General features: G+C 47.8%; 1 protein-coding gene across 1 annotated transcript in view; it reads left to right on the top strand.

The window, feature by feature from the left end:
- Positions 1-18,220, top strand: part of TTC7A (tetratricopeptide repeat domain 7A) — a 191,029-nt gene that overhangs the window by 48,953 nt on the left and 123,856 nt on the right. The window contains exon 11 of the mRNA XM_079968587.1: positions 11,614-11,718. Coding sequence (XP_079824713.1) covers positions 11,614-11,718 — 105 coding nt within the window. The remainder of the gene's footprint in view (positions 1-11,613; positions 11,719-18,220) is intronic.

Below are 18,220 nucleotides of genomic sequence, written 5' to 3'. Positions count from 1 at the left end.
GTCCCTAGGAAAATAGGATCTTCCTGTTTTTGAACAAAAGTGTCCCCTGTCCAGTTTTGGCCCAAAATGGTAGTTGTGTCGCTGTTGGTGCGGCTGAGGAAGAGCCTGGCCTGGAACAAGTGACAGTAGAAAAAAGGGAGAAGGAGCGACCTCTCCTTTCCTTCCATCCCTCCCCCTCTCCTTCATTCTCTCTCGCTGGTGGCCCCCCTCCGCTGCCACCTGCCAGTCTAGCATGGTGTGGGGCTGCCACTGCTTGGCGTCCTCTGCCGCCCTGACCAGACCTCTCCTTCTCCCTCCTCCTCGTCCACAATAAACATGCCAGGGGGGCATTGGTCAAGTAGCAAGCAGGGTCAGCCAAGCTTGCAGGCCTTTGGATCGCAACGTATGTCATCGACTTTTTGTAGAAGGTCTGGAGAGCGTATGAGGCTTTCTGTCCCTCTTGGGCTAATGTCCCCTGAATTGTGGAGGAAACCTTAACAGGGTATTCCTCTGTTTTGGCACCTCTCCTGCCTTATGTGTGGCCTGCACTGGCCAAGCAGGCGCTGGGGAATGTGATGTCCCTGTTGTGGAGGGGATAATCCCTCAGAAGAATCTGCCTCTGGGTGTTCTGGAGTCTCTGGCACAAGGAAGAAGAAGAAGAAGAAGAAGAAGAAGAAGAAGAAGAAGAAGAAGAGGAGTATGGATTTGATTTCCCACTTTATCACTACCCTAAGGAGTCTCAAAGCGGCTAACATTCTCCTTTCCCTTCCTCCCCCACAACAAACACTCTGTGAGGTGAGTGGGGCTGAGAGACTTCAGAGAAGTGTGACTGGCCCAAGGTCACCCAGCAGCTGCAGGTGGAGGAGCGGAGACGCGAACCCAGTTCCCCAGGTTACGAGTCTACTGCTCTTAACCACTACACCACACTGGAACTCCTGGCTGACATGTGCCTTCCTGTCCTAGCCACTACTCCATGTCATGACAGGTTCTGGACTGCCTTGTGTCTTGCCTCACTTCAGTCTGTTGCTCCATCTACTTGTTTCTGTTTCTGTTTTTGTCATTTTATCGTTCTCCATGTGGAGAAAGGGCGATTTGTAAATGTAATGGAAAAAGCAAACTTCTGTCACAGGTGCAGATGAGGGGAGGGACAGAGAAAGGAATAAACACACTTCTGTGAGCTCTTTGGGACAAAGGGAGGGCGATGTCATGCCCGCCAACATTTCTCAGACGAAAATAGGGAAAACCTATTCCATACCCAAGGGACGCGGGTGGCGCTGTGGGTTAAACCACAGAGCCTAGGACTTGCTGATCAGAAGGTTGGCAGTTCGAATCCCCGCAACGGAGTGAGCTCCCATTCCTCGGTCCCTGCTCCTGCCAACCTAGCAGTTCGAAAGCATGTCAGAGTGCAAGTAGATAAATAGATACTGCTCTGGCGGGAAGGTAAACGACGTTTCCGTGCACTCCAACATTTCTCAGATGGAAATATAAATAGACATTGTGTCCAATATGCAAATGCTCCAAAAGTCAGCCATGACCGGAACCCCACCCTCCCGAAGGCCAGTTTCAAAGTTTGACCTGACAGCTTGCAAGGGTGGCAGAAAGCCTTTTAGAAAGTTAGGGGAAACTGTATAAATATATCCCGTGTATAAAATTCTGCAGCGGCAAAGGGATGGAATGGTTTGGGATGCTCCTTCTGGCTGCTTTCCTTTCAAAAGCTTAGCCCGGTTGCTAAGTAACGCACTTTAAAAAAGAAAGAAGGCAGCAGCCGTACATTTGTCTTTCCTTGCAGCCGGGAGCCTTGGGAGATGCAGGGGCCTTCGCTGGCTCCTTAAATAGCACAAGCAAGGAAAGGAAGTTAAAAAGATTGTAGCGGTTCAAGATTTCGTTACAAAGGTCAGCCAGCTAGAGGACACTCGGTGGGTCGATTTCTCTGCCGGGAGAGGTGGGGCAAGAGGGTGTGTAGTGGGGAGAGGGAGATAGAGAGAGATTTGTGCCTCTAAGCACATGGAAATTTCCAAAGATTCCTGAAAATTCATCAAAACCAGAACGAGCCGCCTAAAGCTATATCGCCGCTGTGCTTGGATCGCAGCCAGCGGCTTGGACGGCGAATGTGGGATATTGGGTCGTCGTCATAGACTCTGGGGAGTGGGTTTACACTAGATTATATAATCTCTCTAATCCTAGGCAATTGCTTTAATGACGAGGATTGGAAACAGACTGGCTGGCAGTCTCTCCCATCCTTGCAACACTAGCTCCCAGCTGCCACATGGGGCGGCAAGTATATAATATCAGCCGAATCTAGGCACCAAATTGCACCAGATGAAGAGAACTAGAATCTGAGACTGCAAGGAGCGGTGCATGTATGACAACATGTTTATCATGTGTATTCACTCCATTTGGATTTGGAAGATAGCCCAGGGGAAACAGAGAAACCTGCATTTTGCAGTGGCCTCAGCAGTCCGAAGGGAATATTGTTTGCTCTGGGGGAGGCTTGCCCTGCTTTGAAAGACTAGCTCTGTTTGAAAGACGGCTTGTCTTCTGCTCAGTATGTATGCTTGTAAAAAAGAAGCAGAAGAACTTTTTGAAATCAGTACGTTCCCAGTTGCTGCAATCCAATTTCTATACGGTTTCTTCTGGAAGCTGCTTAATTGTATATTTTAGAATCAGATTAGGTAATCCCTTCCCATTATTGTCCTCATTTCTCTGTACAGTGGTACCTCTGGTTACGTACTTAATTCGTTCTGGAGGTCCGTTCTTAACCTGAAACTGTTCTTAACCTGAAGCACCACTTTAGCTAATGGGGCCTCCCGCTGCCGCCGCACCGCCAGAGCACGATTTCTGTTCTCATACTGAAGCAAAGTTCTTAACCCGAGGTACTATTTCTGGGTTAGTGGAGTCTGTAACTGAAGCGTATGTAACCCAAGGTACCACTGTATGTGCCAAACTGACTTGAAATCAACTTTATGTTTGTGCATGCTAGATATTGACCACATTTTCTTTTCATTTCTTTCATTTTTTCATCCACAGCTTTAAGTTTGGTAGCTAAAATTTCCCCAAACATGTCAGGAAGGGAACACACCTCATCTTTCTGCTCTGTGTTTTTTGTTTTTCTGGGTGCAGTTTCCCCCCAGATAAAGCTTGCATGGTTCTTCTGTGACTCCATCTATTGTGTGTGTGTGTGTGTGTGTGTGTGTGTGTGTGTGTGTTTTACATTGGAATTAATTTATAGGAATTAAGTTATCATTAATCCATGCAATGAAAGCCATCAATTTCTTAAATTCATTAAAAATTTCACTTCTATTTATTCTGTGTCATTCATATCATAAATTCAATATCCCTGCTTGATCAAATAGGTTTATTTTCAGTCATTTTGTCATCCCTATATTACTTCAATATGCTTCATTAGCAATGCAGTTAACTCTTTAAGCTAATGTGTTATTAATAGATCATTTTAAATATCAGTTTTTTTAATCAGTGATGGAAGGGACCATCAAATCTGAATTACTGCTCAGTGCAGGACCTGCAATGCAGAATGCAACTCATACATCCCTGGCAGAACTCATATTCGCCTCCTGCTTAAACAGCTCCAGCGAAGGAGAGCCAGCCGTCTCCAAAGGCAGTCTGTTTTGTTGTCAAAAAAGCTTCTATCATTAGGAAATGTCTCTTAATGCTTAGCTGAAATTTGCTTCCCTGCAATTTTCAGATATTAGTTCTCGTCCTGCCCTCCAAAGCCATAAGAACAATGATTACTGACCTTGATGGTTTACAGAGTAACTAAGAGGCTTCTGACTATCATTCGCTGGGGAACAAGAGCAGGAGGAAACTGCTGCCCTCATGTTCTTTTTGTGGCCTTCCCAGAGGCATCTGATAGGTCACTCTGAGAAAGAGGAAGAGGATGCTGGACTGGACAAGTGATCCAGCAGGGGGGTTCTTGAGGCCCTTGTCAGAAGCAGGAAAGAGACAGCTCTCTGCACACTGTAGCTTGCCAAAATGGGAGCATTTTTTTCTTTTTAAATGGATGTGCGGGGAACAACTTGGCTGTACTGTAATGGGTGAACAGCAGGTGTTGCCGTCCAGAACTGAGAAACCGAAGTCTGCTTCACGTTTGACTTGCGGGGGACGGCCATCCTATGCATTGATCAGAGACATCCAAATATGGAGTTTTGTATGCAGACCTAGGGACGCAGGTGGCGCTGTGGGTTAAAGCCTCAGCGCCTAGGACTTGCCGATCGAAAGGTCGGCGGTTCGAATCCCTGCGGCGGGGTGCGCTCCCGCTGCTCGGTCCCAGCGCCTGCCAACCTAGCAGTTCGAAAGCACCTCCGGGTGCAAGTAGATAAATAGGGACCGCTTACCAGCGGGAAGGTAAACGGCGTTTCCGTGTGCGGCTCTGGCTTGCCAGAGCAGCGATGTCACGCTGGCCACGTGACCCGGAAGTGTCTCCGGACAGCGCTGGCCCCTGGCCTCTTAAGTGAGATGGGCGCACAATCCCAGAGTCTGTCAAGACTGGCCCGTACGGGCAGGGGTACCTTTACCTTTACCTTTATGCAGACCTAGAACTTGTACAGTGGTACCTTGGGTTAAGTACTTAACTCGTTCTGGAGGTCCGTTCTTAACCTGAAGCACCACTTTAGCTAATGGGGTCTCCTGCTGCCGCCGGGCCGCCGGAACACGATTTCTGTTCTCATCCTGAAGCAAAGTTCTTAACCTGAAGCACTATTTCTGGGTTAGCGGAGTCTGTAACCTGAAGCGTATGTAACTTGAAGCGTATGTAAACTGAGGTACCACTGTATTGAAATTCTCCCCCAGTTTAAAGTCGCATCACTAATAAGTCTAATTATTACTATCTTGCAGTGGATCTTGCAGACAATGCACTTTCCACCCACAGCCTGACTGAGGAATACTAACATTTTAATTATCTGATTATTTAGACCCTACACAGACGCTGCGGAATCCACTATTACTCTAATATGTGTGATCATTCATTCTCTCATTCTTGTGCACACTACACAGTAGCACATGTGCACGTGTTGCACAAGTACATGCGCTGGAAAATACAACTGGAATTTGGTACGCATAGAGATGCTCACGACTGCTGCTAAATATCTCCTCCCTCCCCCAGTCTGAGGATGCAGACCCGGAGTTCCATATCATCTCTTATGGGATGTCGTTTGTACTCAAGATCTACCTGTCTCTATATATTTCTCTGTAATCATATATATATCATGAAGTTGGAGGGGATCTAGGTCATCTTAATACTCAGTGCTCAATGCTCAATTCTCAGCACTCAGCTAAATCATCCCAGATGATCGCCTAGCCTCTGTTTAAGCATTGCCAGCAAAGGAGAATCCACAATCTCATGAGGTAGTCTGTTCCACTGTACAACAGCTCCTACCCTTCTCCTATTGGATCTAGTCATGTGTTCTGGAGCAATGGCGAACAAGTCTGCTGCATCTTCTACATGGCAGCCCCTCAGATAATGGGAGACCCCATAATTTCTACTTTTGCTAGCACTGTTGTTGTTTTCCCCCCAATTCAAGGCAAACTGCTGCACCACTATATTTTATCCTATATGTGGCTTGGCTTCTCTGATGTTTTGAAAGTTGGATTTAACAGGCACACTAAATTTCAACTCTAGCATGCGTACAAATGCATAAAGGCATACATAATTTTATTTGCATGCCGCCTTTCCGCAATTCAAACTATGCTCAAAGTGCCTTACAACATGAAAACAATACATTGTTGTTGTTGTTGTTTAGTCGTTTAGTCGTGTCCGACTCTTCATGACCCCATGGACCCAGAGCATGCCAGGCACTCCTGTCTTCCACTGCCTCCCGCAGTTTGGTCAAGCTCATGCTGGTAGCTTCGAGAACACTATCCAACCATCTTGTCCTGTCATCCCCTTCTCCTTGTGTCCTCAATCTTTCCCAACATCAGGGTATTTTCCAGGGAGTCTTCTCTTCTCATGAGGTGGCCAAAGTATTGGAGCCTCAGCTTCACAATCTGTCCTTCCAGTGAGCACTCAGGGCTGATTTCCTTCAGAATGGATAGGTGAAAACAATATATGAAAACAATACATAATTAAAACATAACAAAAATAGTGATAGACAATAAATAAAGCATAAAAAAATGCACAGCCAGACTGAACCATTTCCACACAAATCATATCAATAACGGCAACAACCCCCACCCAACAACTCCCTCTAAACAATAACCCACTGTAGGTCATGTCATTTTTAGGGGGTGGAACTAAATTTCTTCAGGGAGGGGTCCTAAAAATATGTTTTTGGGTGTGAGGAACTCAAGTCCACTATTATTTTCGTGATTGGACATTTAGCTTGGTAAGTCTTCATTTGATGACGAAGCACATAGACTGCTTTTGGAAACTAAAGAATTTTAATTTTACCTTCTGAAGATGTCAGGTAGTGCATGATAACAACAAGAACAGCAACAACAACAACATAGCATAACTGCAAGTACTTGGTAATAATTTTTAATTACATTAATTTAACCGAAATATATTTTAAAATTCCCAAATCATGTTATAAACTTTTTAACACCCCTCATTTTTGAAAGTTGAAAAATTCAACACACCCTAATAATAGCCCAGCCCGAGTCTGTTCAGCAGCCCCAGATTTTGCAGCTGGAGTCAGTCAGGGCCCAGCCCTTCCAGGCAAGATGGAACAGCCTGCAAGGCAGGGAGCAGCTCTTCTAGGTGTCACAGCCAAGATGATCTCTCATAGCATCACAGTGAGCATGTTAGGGAGTCAAGGAACACTATTTATCTTTAATAGACCTTGTGTTTTATTTGGCAGGTATTATGAACTCATTAATGCTGGAAATGTCCAGTAATAAATTGCTGGCGTCCTGTGGGAAATGACGGGACGTTCTGACATTTAGTGGCAAACCTCCAGGAGAACTGAAGATATCTTTAAGCATCATCACTTATCTATCTATCCATCCCAGTTCCCAAGGGTTCCCTGAAAGAGGGACTGGCTGTTAAACTACTCTGAGAATTGTAGCTCTGTGAGCAGAGCAGGGGTCTCCTAACAACCCCCATCACCCTTAACAAACCACAGTTCCAAGGATTCTTTGGAAGGAAGCCATCGCTGTTTAATATTGTTTTAAATGTATAATGCAGATGAGGCCTGGCTGTGTGAGTGCATGTTGTCAAATTCCTTCCCCAGTATATAGGATCTTCCATCTCTGCTGGTGTGTGCGTGCACGTAGACACACACACACACAACCCATCATCATAATAAATGTTTTGCTTGTTTGTGAACAATGTGAACATTTTCCCATGGCAGGGCCGTCTTAAGCATATGCAGCGCCGGTGTGATGGCCTGGGATTCAGACTCAGAGGCTGAACCTGAGAAATCCCAGCCTGCACAGGAGTCCCCGCCTCCAGAACCAGCTGACCCGGGGCTGGGGCTTGAGCCTGAAGGGTCCTCACCTGTGCTGGATCCTCATATGCAGGCATCAGCTGAGTCTGCTCTGGCTCCTGAGGTGATGGAGGACCCATTGCCTGAAGGTGCTCCTCTCTCAGCCCCGTCAGGGAAGGCTGAGGTTGCCTCTGGGTCTGGTAACCCTCCAGCCTCTCCTGAGCTGCAGAGGCTCAGGGCAGAGAGGCAGAGGGAACTAAGTTCCCGCAGGAGGAGTGCTCGCCTCCAGGCCAAGAGAGGCGAGTCACCTGTGGACCGGGGCCGCCCTATGCCTCGGGGCAGATAAAAGCCAGCCAGCCCCAGTCCCAGGTTGCGGGAGCAACATAGTTGGTAACCTGTTCCTGCCTGCACCCTGTCCTACTCTTCTGCCCGAGTTCCTGACCTCACCCGACTCCCTGCCTTGAACCCTGCTTCAGCTTTGACGGGCAGCCTCCATACTGCACCCTCGACCTCGGACTGGACTTGGACCTCGTCGCACGGTTAACTCTCGTGACCAGCACAGCCAGGGTACAAAGATCCTTTGGGGGACCCCAAAGTTGTCGACCTTTTTTAAGGAAAGGTTCCCCAGAGTTGTTGACCTTTATTTAGGGAGCTGACGCCACACTTATCTCTGCGCAGGAAAAGAAAACAGGAAACATAAGAAGCCTGGCGCAACAAACCAGCCCAAGGCACCATGGGCGCCTCATGGTGTAAGCAGCATGCACTGGGCGGGCCTCTCCATGGCCCTAAACCAATCCCAGGCACGCAGGAAGGCGGAGCTGGCCGGCCACCTCAGCGCCTCGCTGTCTCGCTTGCCCTCGAACTCGCAGCCCACAGCAGAAGAGCCCGCCGCGGCGCTCCAGCCGATGGGCAGGCTCTTCCCCAGTCTCCAACTCTCGGGCCCCAGACTCTGCCTGGTGCCCCTGAGAGCCTGGCGCCCGGGTGCCCCACACCCCTGGCACCTATGGTTAAGATGGTCCTGTTCCATGGCATGCTGGCAGGTCTGCAAAGCAATCGTTTCTAACATTTGATGGGAAAGGTTATCAGAATTTCCAGGGGGCTTGTTTTTCAGAGCCGCGTTAGACACTTTGCTGAGCTCCATTTGGCAACGGGCCCTTTCCACCGTGTAGTCTTTTATTGCAACGTCCGCTATGTATACTCTTTACTGTACTTCACTGTCGAGGGATTAAAGATTGTCTTGCTGATTAACTGTGCCGCTTTTCAATTACGAACCCATCATTTCATCAATGCTGGAAAAGTCAGGGCTGACAGACTCGCGGGCATAAATGAGAAGGGATTTATTCTGCCCGTCTCCCCTCCTCTCTCCTCTTTTAGTGCTGGAGAAAGAGACACTTGTTGCACTGTTGCCTTGCCCTAGCCTGCCAGGACCCTCTCGTGGGAATCTGTGCAAAGTGACTAGGGTAGCCAACTTTGGTTGGGCGAAATATGGGACAGGTCAGGCGAAATAAAGGGCAGCGGCTGTTGGAGAGTCGGCAAGGAGGAGGAGACACTGCGGCTGCCAAGGCCCAGCCCTTTGGGACATGCTGACTCCGAGGGGCAGGCAGAGGGCAGCCCCCCCCCCCGGGTAGGAAGAAAGAAAGGGGCAGAGCAGAGCACAAGGAGCCTTGATTTTTTAAAAAAAAAATGCTTTGTGTGTCCGTGTCTAATCTTGCATCTTTCTAAAATGTATTTATTGGTGTGTGTTTTCATTTTTGTAAATCTATCAAAGAATTAAATAAAAGCAGGATTAAGGGTTTTTTTCACGATGGTGGAGGATATGAGTGTTGTGCCTGTTGCATTATTGTGGTGGATATGCTCTGCTGGGGAGGAACACAAATGGGGTGAGGAGGGTCAGTATGAATGTGTTTGTGTGAGAAATGTCCCTATTTTCATCTGAGGAATGTTGGGGGGTATGTGCAATGTGATGAATCACTTGCTTTTATCTTCCCTGAATCGCCCACCATTCATGATGGGACCCCTAAACTAGGGGTCTCTACTTACCTTTTCTTCTATACCAAATCCATTTGTCGTCCCCCTCCCCCAATCCAATGGTCCCGATGCAGAATAGTACCGCATTTTTCGCTCCATAGGGCGCACCGGACTATAGGGTGCACCTATTTTTAGGGGGGGAAATAAATAAAAAAAATGGACTGGCAGAATCCGAGACCTGGGAGAAGAGTCGGCGGAAGAGGACTGGAAGAAGTTCAAAGAATATCTCCAAAAGCATTGTAAAATGTTTGAATGTTAAAATGAGGTTGGTTATAAAGAGAATAGGGCATCAGTGACATGGTAAAAAGAAATATGTAAAAAAGGGGTAAGACCAGAGTATTATTATGTCCAGATCAAACAAATGATACAAAGGATTAAGTTATAAAAAACATGTGATAAATGGTTTTAAAAGTAAAGGAAACTAAAGGCATAATAGGTTGAAATGTATAATATTAAATAAGATTGGAAAGAGGGTAGGGAATTGCTGAATTTGATTGTGTAAAGGGGAACACAGAAAAGGGAGATGTGAGGAAGTCAGGAAAGAGGGTTATAAAGATAGTAAGTAACAAATAATTTTTTCTCTGTTTTTTGTTTCTTTTTGATTACTTCTTTTTCTTTCTTCTTTCATTGTTAAACTGTGTTGTTTTTGATCGTCTTTTTTTTTGTTTTTCCTGATTGTGATGTTTGTTTTGTTGTGTAAAACCTTAATAAATATTAAAAAAAAAAAAATTACCCCCCCCTCCCAGCCCCAAAGAGCAAAGAAGCCAAGACAGCGAGTGGGATCCATCCCGCTGGCTGTCTTGGCTTCCTCTTTAGCCTCCCGCAACCTCTCCAGCCGGGGTGGGGTGGGAGGGATGAGACAGAGTGCTTAATATTAGGGCAGTTTTCTGGGGTGATTGGGGGGGGCTTACTGGGGAGCAGTTTCCGTGCTCATTGGCAAGCAGAACACTCTCTTCATTTAAATATTTCTAAACCAAACTTTAATGTGAAAATGTCACAGGGCGGTATCCAAACTGGAGAGACAACATTACAGTAAGGAAGAATTAAAAATGTCAAGCGCATCATTGACAGCCGGTCAGTAAAAGATCTCAGGTCTGAAAGGCCTTTGTGAACAACACAGTTCTTCCAAGATGCCTGGAAACAGGCAGGGACATCTTTTGCCAAACTTCTATTGGCAAGGAGTTCCACGGGGCAGTAGCGCCTGCCATGTGAAAAGCCAACCCAAGCTCAGCGGCATGGGGGAATCACCAAAGTGCGTCGTCAGGAGACCCCTGCGGAGCATAAGGAAATCAGAGGTTGGGTGGCCATATGCCGGCGATCTTTTAGCTGTGATTCCTGCATTGCAGGGGTTGGACTAGATGACCCTTCCAAGCAAAACGAACCCATTTCATTGTTAGGGTTCAGCTGTGTGGAGCGAGTGAAATGGAGACATAAGGTTAGGTTGGCCTCAACCAGAGCCAGGGCTTTTTCAGCTGTAGCTCCGATCTGGTGGAACGCTCTGTCACAAGAGACTAGGGCCCTGCGGGACTTGACATCTTTCTGCAGGGTCTGCAAGACAGAGCTGTTCCACTAGGCCTTTGGCCAGGGCACAGCCTGACTCCCTCCTTTGGCAATCCTCACAGAACCTGTAGCCCAATGGTTGCCATTAATTTGATTGGAATTAATTTTATAATGAAATGATTTTAGAGTGTTTTATCATTTTACTGTTGTTAGCCGCTCTGAGCCTGGCTTCGGCTGGGGAGGGCAGGATATAAATAAAATTTATTATTATTATTATTATAAGAGGCTCCTTGGGGTGGGGTGGGAGCATGAGCAGAAGCAAAGCACCTTCCCCCAGTGGTGTAGCGTGGGGGGTGCAGGGGGGGCCGGCCGCACCGGGCGCAACATCTGGGGGTTAGGGAAATCCACGGGTTAGGGGGCGCAAATCCATGGGTTAGGGGGCGCAAATTACTTGCCTTGCCCCGGGTGCTGATAACCCACGCTACGCCACTGCCTTCCCCTTGCTTCTCAGTAACTACAACCTATCAGTGGCCCCGATCCGTGGGGGGGGGAGGGGGGCAAGGTTATCAGCCGCAGGATGCAGTTTCCAGGGAACCCCGATTCTTCTCTTTCAGATGCCTTAACTCTGCGGAGTCAGCACTAACTATTGAAGAGGTGACGTTTGCTTGTACTTGGGAGCTGCATTGTCTAACCAAACGCCTCTCCCCTTCTTCCTCCTTCTGCCCAGTCCGCCCACGCCGTCTCGGTACTCAAAGAATGCGCGAAGCTGCGTCCTGAGGACCCCAGCGTCCCTCTCCTGGCCGCCAAGGTCTGCATCGGGCCTCTGCACTGGGTAAGCAAGCTGGCGCAGTGCTTGTTACATAATGCATTAGGTGCCGCATTGACAGCAGCGGCGTTTGAGTGCAGCTCAAAGAGAGGAGGAGACAAGAGGCGGAGGGGGGAGTGAGCCTGAACAGCTGCAAAATTACAGCTCTGTACTGAAAAGCGGTGCAAGGGTCCCCTCAGTGCTGTTGCCTGCTGCTTCAGAGTGGGGAACTGCCTGCTCTATCCAATTCCTCTCCAAACAGAATACGAAGGCTTGGTTGTTGTTTTCCTCCTGTGCAGCCAGTCCAGTATGCATGCTTCTTCGTTTACGGGGAGGGAAGCCCCCCTCCACGCTACAGTCAGACATTGCACCCCTTAGGTAGGCTCAGGATTGCTGCCTAAATGTACCTAGGAGCTCATCTGCTTGGTTTTCTCCAGCTGGCAGCTGGTTCCCTTTCTCTTGCTCCCAATGTCACAACAGCAGGGTCTATCTGTGTGTGTTTAAAATGTCAGCCTTGTTAAGATGTACCCTCCAGTCACCGCGACAGGGGTGGCTGGGAGGAGCCGCAGCTCGGAAAAATGTTGATAATCTTCGGCAGCAGAAGCATCTGCCGGTTGTTTAGCTGCTTGGGTTTTAATAAATTCTCAGCCTGCCGTTTACGCCAGTGGCATCTCCACCAGGTGGCCCTGCAGTCAGCGGTGGATGATGTTCATTGGAAATATCAAGAAATATAAGAAGTGGCAGGCTGCAGGGAAGGGAAATAGACGGTTGCCAGGAGCTCAGGGGCTGATTAATTGTCTTGCTTTTAATTGATTTGACTGAATAATTAACGGGTTGAAATAAATATTACAGGATCATAATGCGGGTGATAAAACGCCTCATGCAGGCCTCCCTTTTTCTCGACTGTCACAGTCAAATAAATACTTCCAGGGAGAATTTTTAAAAAAATATTATTGTTAATATTTTATGGTGTTGAAGTGCATTGTGCTCCTTTGTGAGGGGACAGCGCCTTGCTACGTTTTAATACTGCAGTAAGTAAGTTCTTCAGGTAGTTGCACTGACAATTCGATTAATGGATGCAGTCTTAAGGAACTTAAGGATGCTCGTGTGTACAGTAGAATAAAGTTTTCGTTCTTGAGGTTCCAATATTGTGTACGCTTTCCTGGGGCCCCATTGAACATAGGAGAAATTGCTTCCAGGTAAACATGACAGGATTGAACTGTTAACATGTGAAAAATTCTGTATTCATTTTGCTATTATAGTTCTTGGCTGTGGGTTCTTTTCTTTTTGGGGGGGTGTGTGTTTCTTTTCTTCATGGTGTTCCCCAAAGCATTTACATGCTTATTTTTATAGAATACAGTGGTACCTCGGGTTAAGTACTTAATTCTTTCCGGAGGTCTGTTCTTAACCTGAAACTCTTCTTAACCTGAAGCACCACTTTAGCTAATGGTGCCTCCCGCTGCTGCCGCGCCGTCAGAGCACGATTTCTGTTCTCATCCTGAAGCAAAGTTCTTAACCTGAGGTACTATTTCTGGGTTAGCGGAGTCTGTAACCTGAAGCGTATGTAACCCGAGGTACCACTGTACCCATTCAATTTGAATGGCAATGCCCATCAATTGGAGGCCTCCCGCTGCTGTCGTGCCGCCAGAGCACGATTTCTGTTCTCATCCTGAAGCAAAGTTCTTAACCCGAAGCATTATTTCTGGGTTAGCGGAGTCTGTAACTTTAAACGTATGTGTCAGGGGTTCAGGAGCAGAAGCACAGGGAAGAGGGGAGATGGAGAGCGAAGGGGAAGAATCTGAGGGCAGCGTAGGAGAAGATGACAGTGGCCCGAGAGATTCCATGAGCCTCTCCAGCGAATTGGAAGATTCACAGAAGGGGGCGCCGGTGGCCAGGGCAAGGGGGGTCCCAAGGGGGACACCCCAGAAGCAAGGGGCCAGCGGGGACTCCCAGAGCAGCAGTTGGAAATCAGGACCAGCTTCCCCACCAGAGCATAGTGGGGGGGAAGAGTCACAGGTATCGGGAGTAGCGTCTCCCCCAGCAGGGAGAGGAGAGGAGTCAGGGCTGACCACGCCTCCATCGGAGAGTCAGACAACGGAGGGGAGGTCAGATCCGGCCAGTATCCCGGAAGAGGGAAGCAGTGACAGAAGTAGTGTAACGGTCAGGAGGAAGGTCACTGGGTTGGCGCGAGAGGCAAGTTCAAATGTACAGGAACGTGGGACAGCAGAGAATGAGGATTGGGAACCGGGTCCTAAAGCCCGCCGGAGGCAGGGGGAGGAGCTAAGCGACTCAGCGTCAGAGGAGTCCAGAAAGGGGAATGCCCCAGCGGGCAGGAGGACCCAGAGGAGAAGAGAGCAGCGGAAAAGGTGGAGCAGGGCTAGGATCTTAAACTGGTGTCAGAGGGGAGGAGATTCAGACGGGACTTCGCCGGTCTAGGGTTTAAGACGTAGAGCTACGCGCTGCGGCTTTGAAATGGGAACTGAACCTCAATAAAGACTTTTGTACATAACGACAGCCTGGCGTTGGTCCTCTGTGAGCTGGGACCTAGGGGCAGCTCTGACAGTATGTAACCTGAAGCGTATGTAACCCGAGGTACCACTGTAATTTTAAAGCCTTCTTTTCCACCCAAAATTGGGTCAGCATCAAATAAAAGATGGCAAAGCACCAAAAAGGGCAAGAATGCAGTAACTAAACAGCAGCAGCGATATATCAGTAAATAATCAATGAGCATCTCTGTAAAAAGCAGGCTCAAACAAAGCTGTTTTCAGTTGCCTTCTGAAGGTGCTCAAAGAGGCAGCTGGTTCAGCTTCCCCCGCAATGAGTTCCAGTGTCTCGACGCTGCCATTGAAAAGGTCTAGTTGCAAGTCCCAGGTCTCAGTGCAATGGATGCATGCAGCTGCGTCTTCAAAAAGCAGCATGCAGGAATAGACTTTGCTTAATGAGACACCTGTTATAGCAGATGACACACACACACACACCCTCCAGTTTTCCTTGGTTTCTAGCCTCATCCACTTTGCTTTTTAAACATAAGAGAGTTTGAGGTACAATTTCAGTGCAGATGTCACGGACTAGCTGGATGCAGAGGAGCGGTGGGAGGCAGCAGCTGCAGAACCCCCCCCCCCCCAGTGGAAGATGGCTCAGCGCCAGGGGATTTTTGGTGGGATGATCATGAGTGGTCAGAAGGAGAAGACTAGGAGGAGGAGATGTCAGAAGCTGGAGGGGCAACAGGGTTTAGTGAGCAGGAAGAGACTGTGGCAGAGAGAAGTCCACAATCAGAGGCAGAAGCAGAGGCTGGAGGGGGTGGGGAGCCAAGAAGCTGCTGGAGAATCCAGGGAGTCTCCCCCCTCCTGCTGCAACCAGCTCCCCTTCCCTCTGGTCTCCGAGAAATGAAAAGAGATTGGTTGTGCGCAGACACAGTTTGAGACTTTTGAGTGGGGAAAACCGTGGAGAGGAGGAGCCTTAGGGACGGGTGGGAAGGCAAGGACCTCCGGTCCTCACAACTGTGTCATTGGGGAAAGACCTGCTGGCAAGGGTTGCTGAGCCACTAGGCCTGAACTGCATTTAGGTTTACTTAAATGAAGAGTTAGCTTCACTGGCTTTGGTGACTTGTTGTTGTTTAGTCATTTAGTCGTGTCCGACTCTTCGTAACCCCATGGACCAGAGCACGCCAGGCACTCCTGTCTTCCACTGCCTCCCGCAGTTTGGTCAGACTCATGCTGGTAGCTTCAAGAACACTGTCCAACCATCTCGTCCTCTGTCGTCCCCTTCTCCTTGTGCCCTCCATCTTTCCCAATATCAGGGTTTTTTCCAGGGAGTCTTCTCTTCTCATGAGGTGGCCAAAGCACTAGAGCCTCAGCTTCAGGATCTGTCCTTCCAAGTGAGCACTCAGGGCTCATTTCCTTCAGAATGGATAGGTTTGATCTTCTTGCAGTCCATGGGACTCTCAAGAGTCTCCTCCAGCACCATAATTCAAAAGCATCAATTCTTCGGCGATCAGCCTTCTTTATGGTCCAGCTCTCACTTCCATACATCACTACTGGGAACTTATTACTTTAGTGCTAACCTGTGTCTGACTCCAGCCCAGACAGTAGATGGCAAGAGGGATGTATTAAAAGAATATGGGCAACAGGTGCATTTGGTGTGTCTGCCCTTCCTGAATGCACCAGTTTTGCTCCTACCATAGCGCTTCCCTTCCTCTCTCAAGACCGAGTTGTAGCCATCCATTTAGAATCTAAGTTTTATGTGGGAGGGGGGTGTGCTTGGGAATATCTTTAAGGAGACTTATTTATAGGCTACAGCGTCAGATTGTGGGAGGTTTCAGGAGGGTGGGAAAGGGGGAAAAAACCCGTGTTCTTCTCTCTTCCCTGTACTCTTGTGAAAACTCTTCCACTGCATCGCCTTGGCAAATCCTGAACACAACCACTGTAGTGTTTTGCAAAGGCACAGAACATTTCAGGCCCCCTTACAATCAATCAACCGAACATGCCTGCAAATCCTGCTTTTGGCAGGGAACTGTGTCTTCACCCCCCACCCCTAATATCTGATGTCATATGGGCAAGTGGGTGTGGCTTGACTGAAGCAGCCTTGGGGGCCACAAATGGGGAGGCCTAGGTCTGCAGACCAGAAGTCTTATAAGGCTTCTGTTCCAGACTGAAGAAGAAGAAGGAGAGTTTGGATTTGATATCCTGTTTTATCACTACCCGAAGGAGTCTCAAAGCGGCTAACATTCTCCTTTCCCTTCTTCCCCCACAACAAACACTCTGTGAGGTGTGTGGGGCTGAGAGACTTCAGAGAAGTGTGCCTGGCCCAAGGTCACCCAGCAGCTGCATGTGGAAGAGCGGGGAATCAAACCTGGTTCACCAGATTACGAGTCCACCACTCTTAACTACTACACCATGCCTGGCTGGAGCCCTGTAAGGAACTTGGCATGCTATGCGACATTTAATTGCAACGTAGATGGCAACGGAACGTGAGAGACCAAACCCATCGGCTGGTAAAATAATGCAGGGCACAAGTTAGCAGAAATGGTTAAAACACCACACACGCCCTCGTAAATTCTACATGGTTCCCATCTTTTATCAGCAGCTCTGCCTCCTTCCATCATCAAAGTATAATACTTGAGCCTTGGGAGGACTTCTTTCCTAAATACAATGATTACAGTCATTATGCGCGTTCAAATTGCAGAGTAATAAAATTAGAATGAGATCACCGTCAGTGGAAGTCCAGCAGGGTAATTTCTCTACTATTGGCAGCAGTGTGAATAGCTAGGTGTACCTAGGTACCTGGTTGCGGCCATTTAATGGAAAATTAACAACTTCTCAGCTAGGAAATATCAAGGCACTTCATTTTTCAAGAAGCTTTGCGAATGCGACTGATTCTGTGCATTTCCAGCAAGCTATAAATATGCTCTTGGTTTTGGAATAAATTTAGAAATGTAATTGCCAGTTAGCTACAGAAAGAGAGAGGAAGCCAGAACGCAGCGCATAAGCGAGAAGCCCAGTGTTCTTTCCCTGTCTAATGTTTATTCTTTGGTGTGGTAGTATAGCTGCTGGGCTTTGTTTATTGTGCTCAAGAAAGCTGTACTTAGAAATATCTTCTCTCCCCCCCCCCCCCCCCGTTCTTTTTAACTGCTTAGAATAAACATCATTTTAATAATTACAGCACGTTTGGAAAAGCACAGAGCTCTTTCTCTCGGTAGTTAATCAAGCTGCCATTTAATTTACTTTCCTGCCCTTGTGCTCGGAATCTCAGAATGTTTAAGAAGCAGAAATGAATATTAATTGGGTGCGGCAAAGAGATCCAGAAATCCCAATGCACCAGGGGGTACAGTTAATAAAATACTCTGTACCTCAGGGGTGGAGCACCTCAGGGCTGGTGGCATAGGAGTCAACTCCTAGGGGCCGAGGTAATATCAGGGGCCCTTAATAAAATATTTGAGGTGACCAGACCAACCCAAAGTTGATGGGCTTTGCCATTCAAATGGCGTCTCGGCCTCATCTCTTCCTTCTGAAACTTGAGCATGGTAACAACCACCCGCTTTACAAGGTTGTTGTAATTGGGCATGTCATTTTAGGGGGTGAACTTTTTTTTTGCAAATTTCTTCAGTGAGGGGGTCTAAAAAATATGTTTTTGGATGAGAGGAATTCAAGCCTGCTTTTGCTATTGCAACTGGACAACATTTAGCTTGGTAAGTCTATGTTTGATGAAAAAGTACACAGGCTGCTTTTGGAAAACCAAAGAATTTTAATGTTACCTTCTGAAAATGTCAGGTAATGCTAAATAGCAATAGTAGTAATAGTAGTAGTAGTAGTAATAGTAGTAGTAGTAGTGGGACGTGGGTGACACTGTGGGTTAAACCACAGAGCCTAGGACTTGCCGATCAGAAGGTCAGCGGTTCGAATCCCCGCGATGGGGTGAGCTCCTGTTGCTCGGTTCCCTGCTCCTGCCAACCTAGCTGTTCAAAAGCACGTAGCAGTTCAAAAGCACGTCAAAGTGCAAGTAGATAAGTAGGTACCGCTCCGGCGGGAAG

Source organism: Podarcis cretensis, assembly GCF_951804945.1.
Source record: "Podarcis cretensis genome assembly, chromosome: 3".
NCBI classification, from domain to species: Eukaryota; Metazoa; Chordata; class Lepidosauria; order Squamata; family Lacertidae; genus Podarcis; species Podarcis cretensis.
Note: the sequence above shows the minus strand (reverse complement) of the source record. Positions and strands in the feature narration are given on the sequence as shown.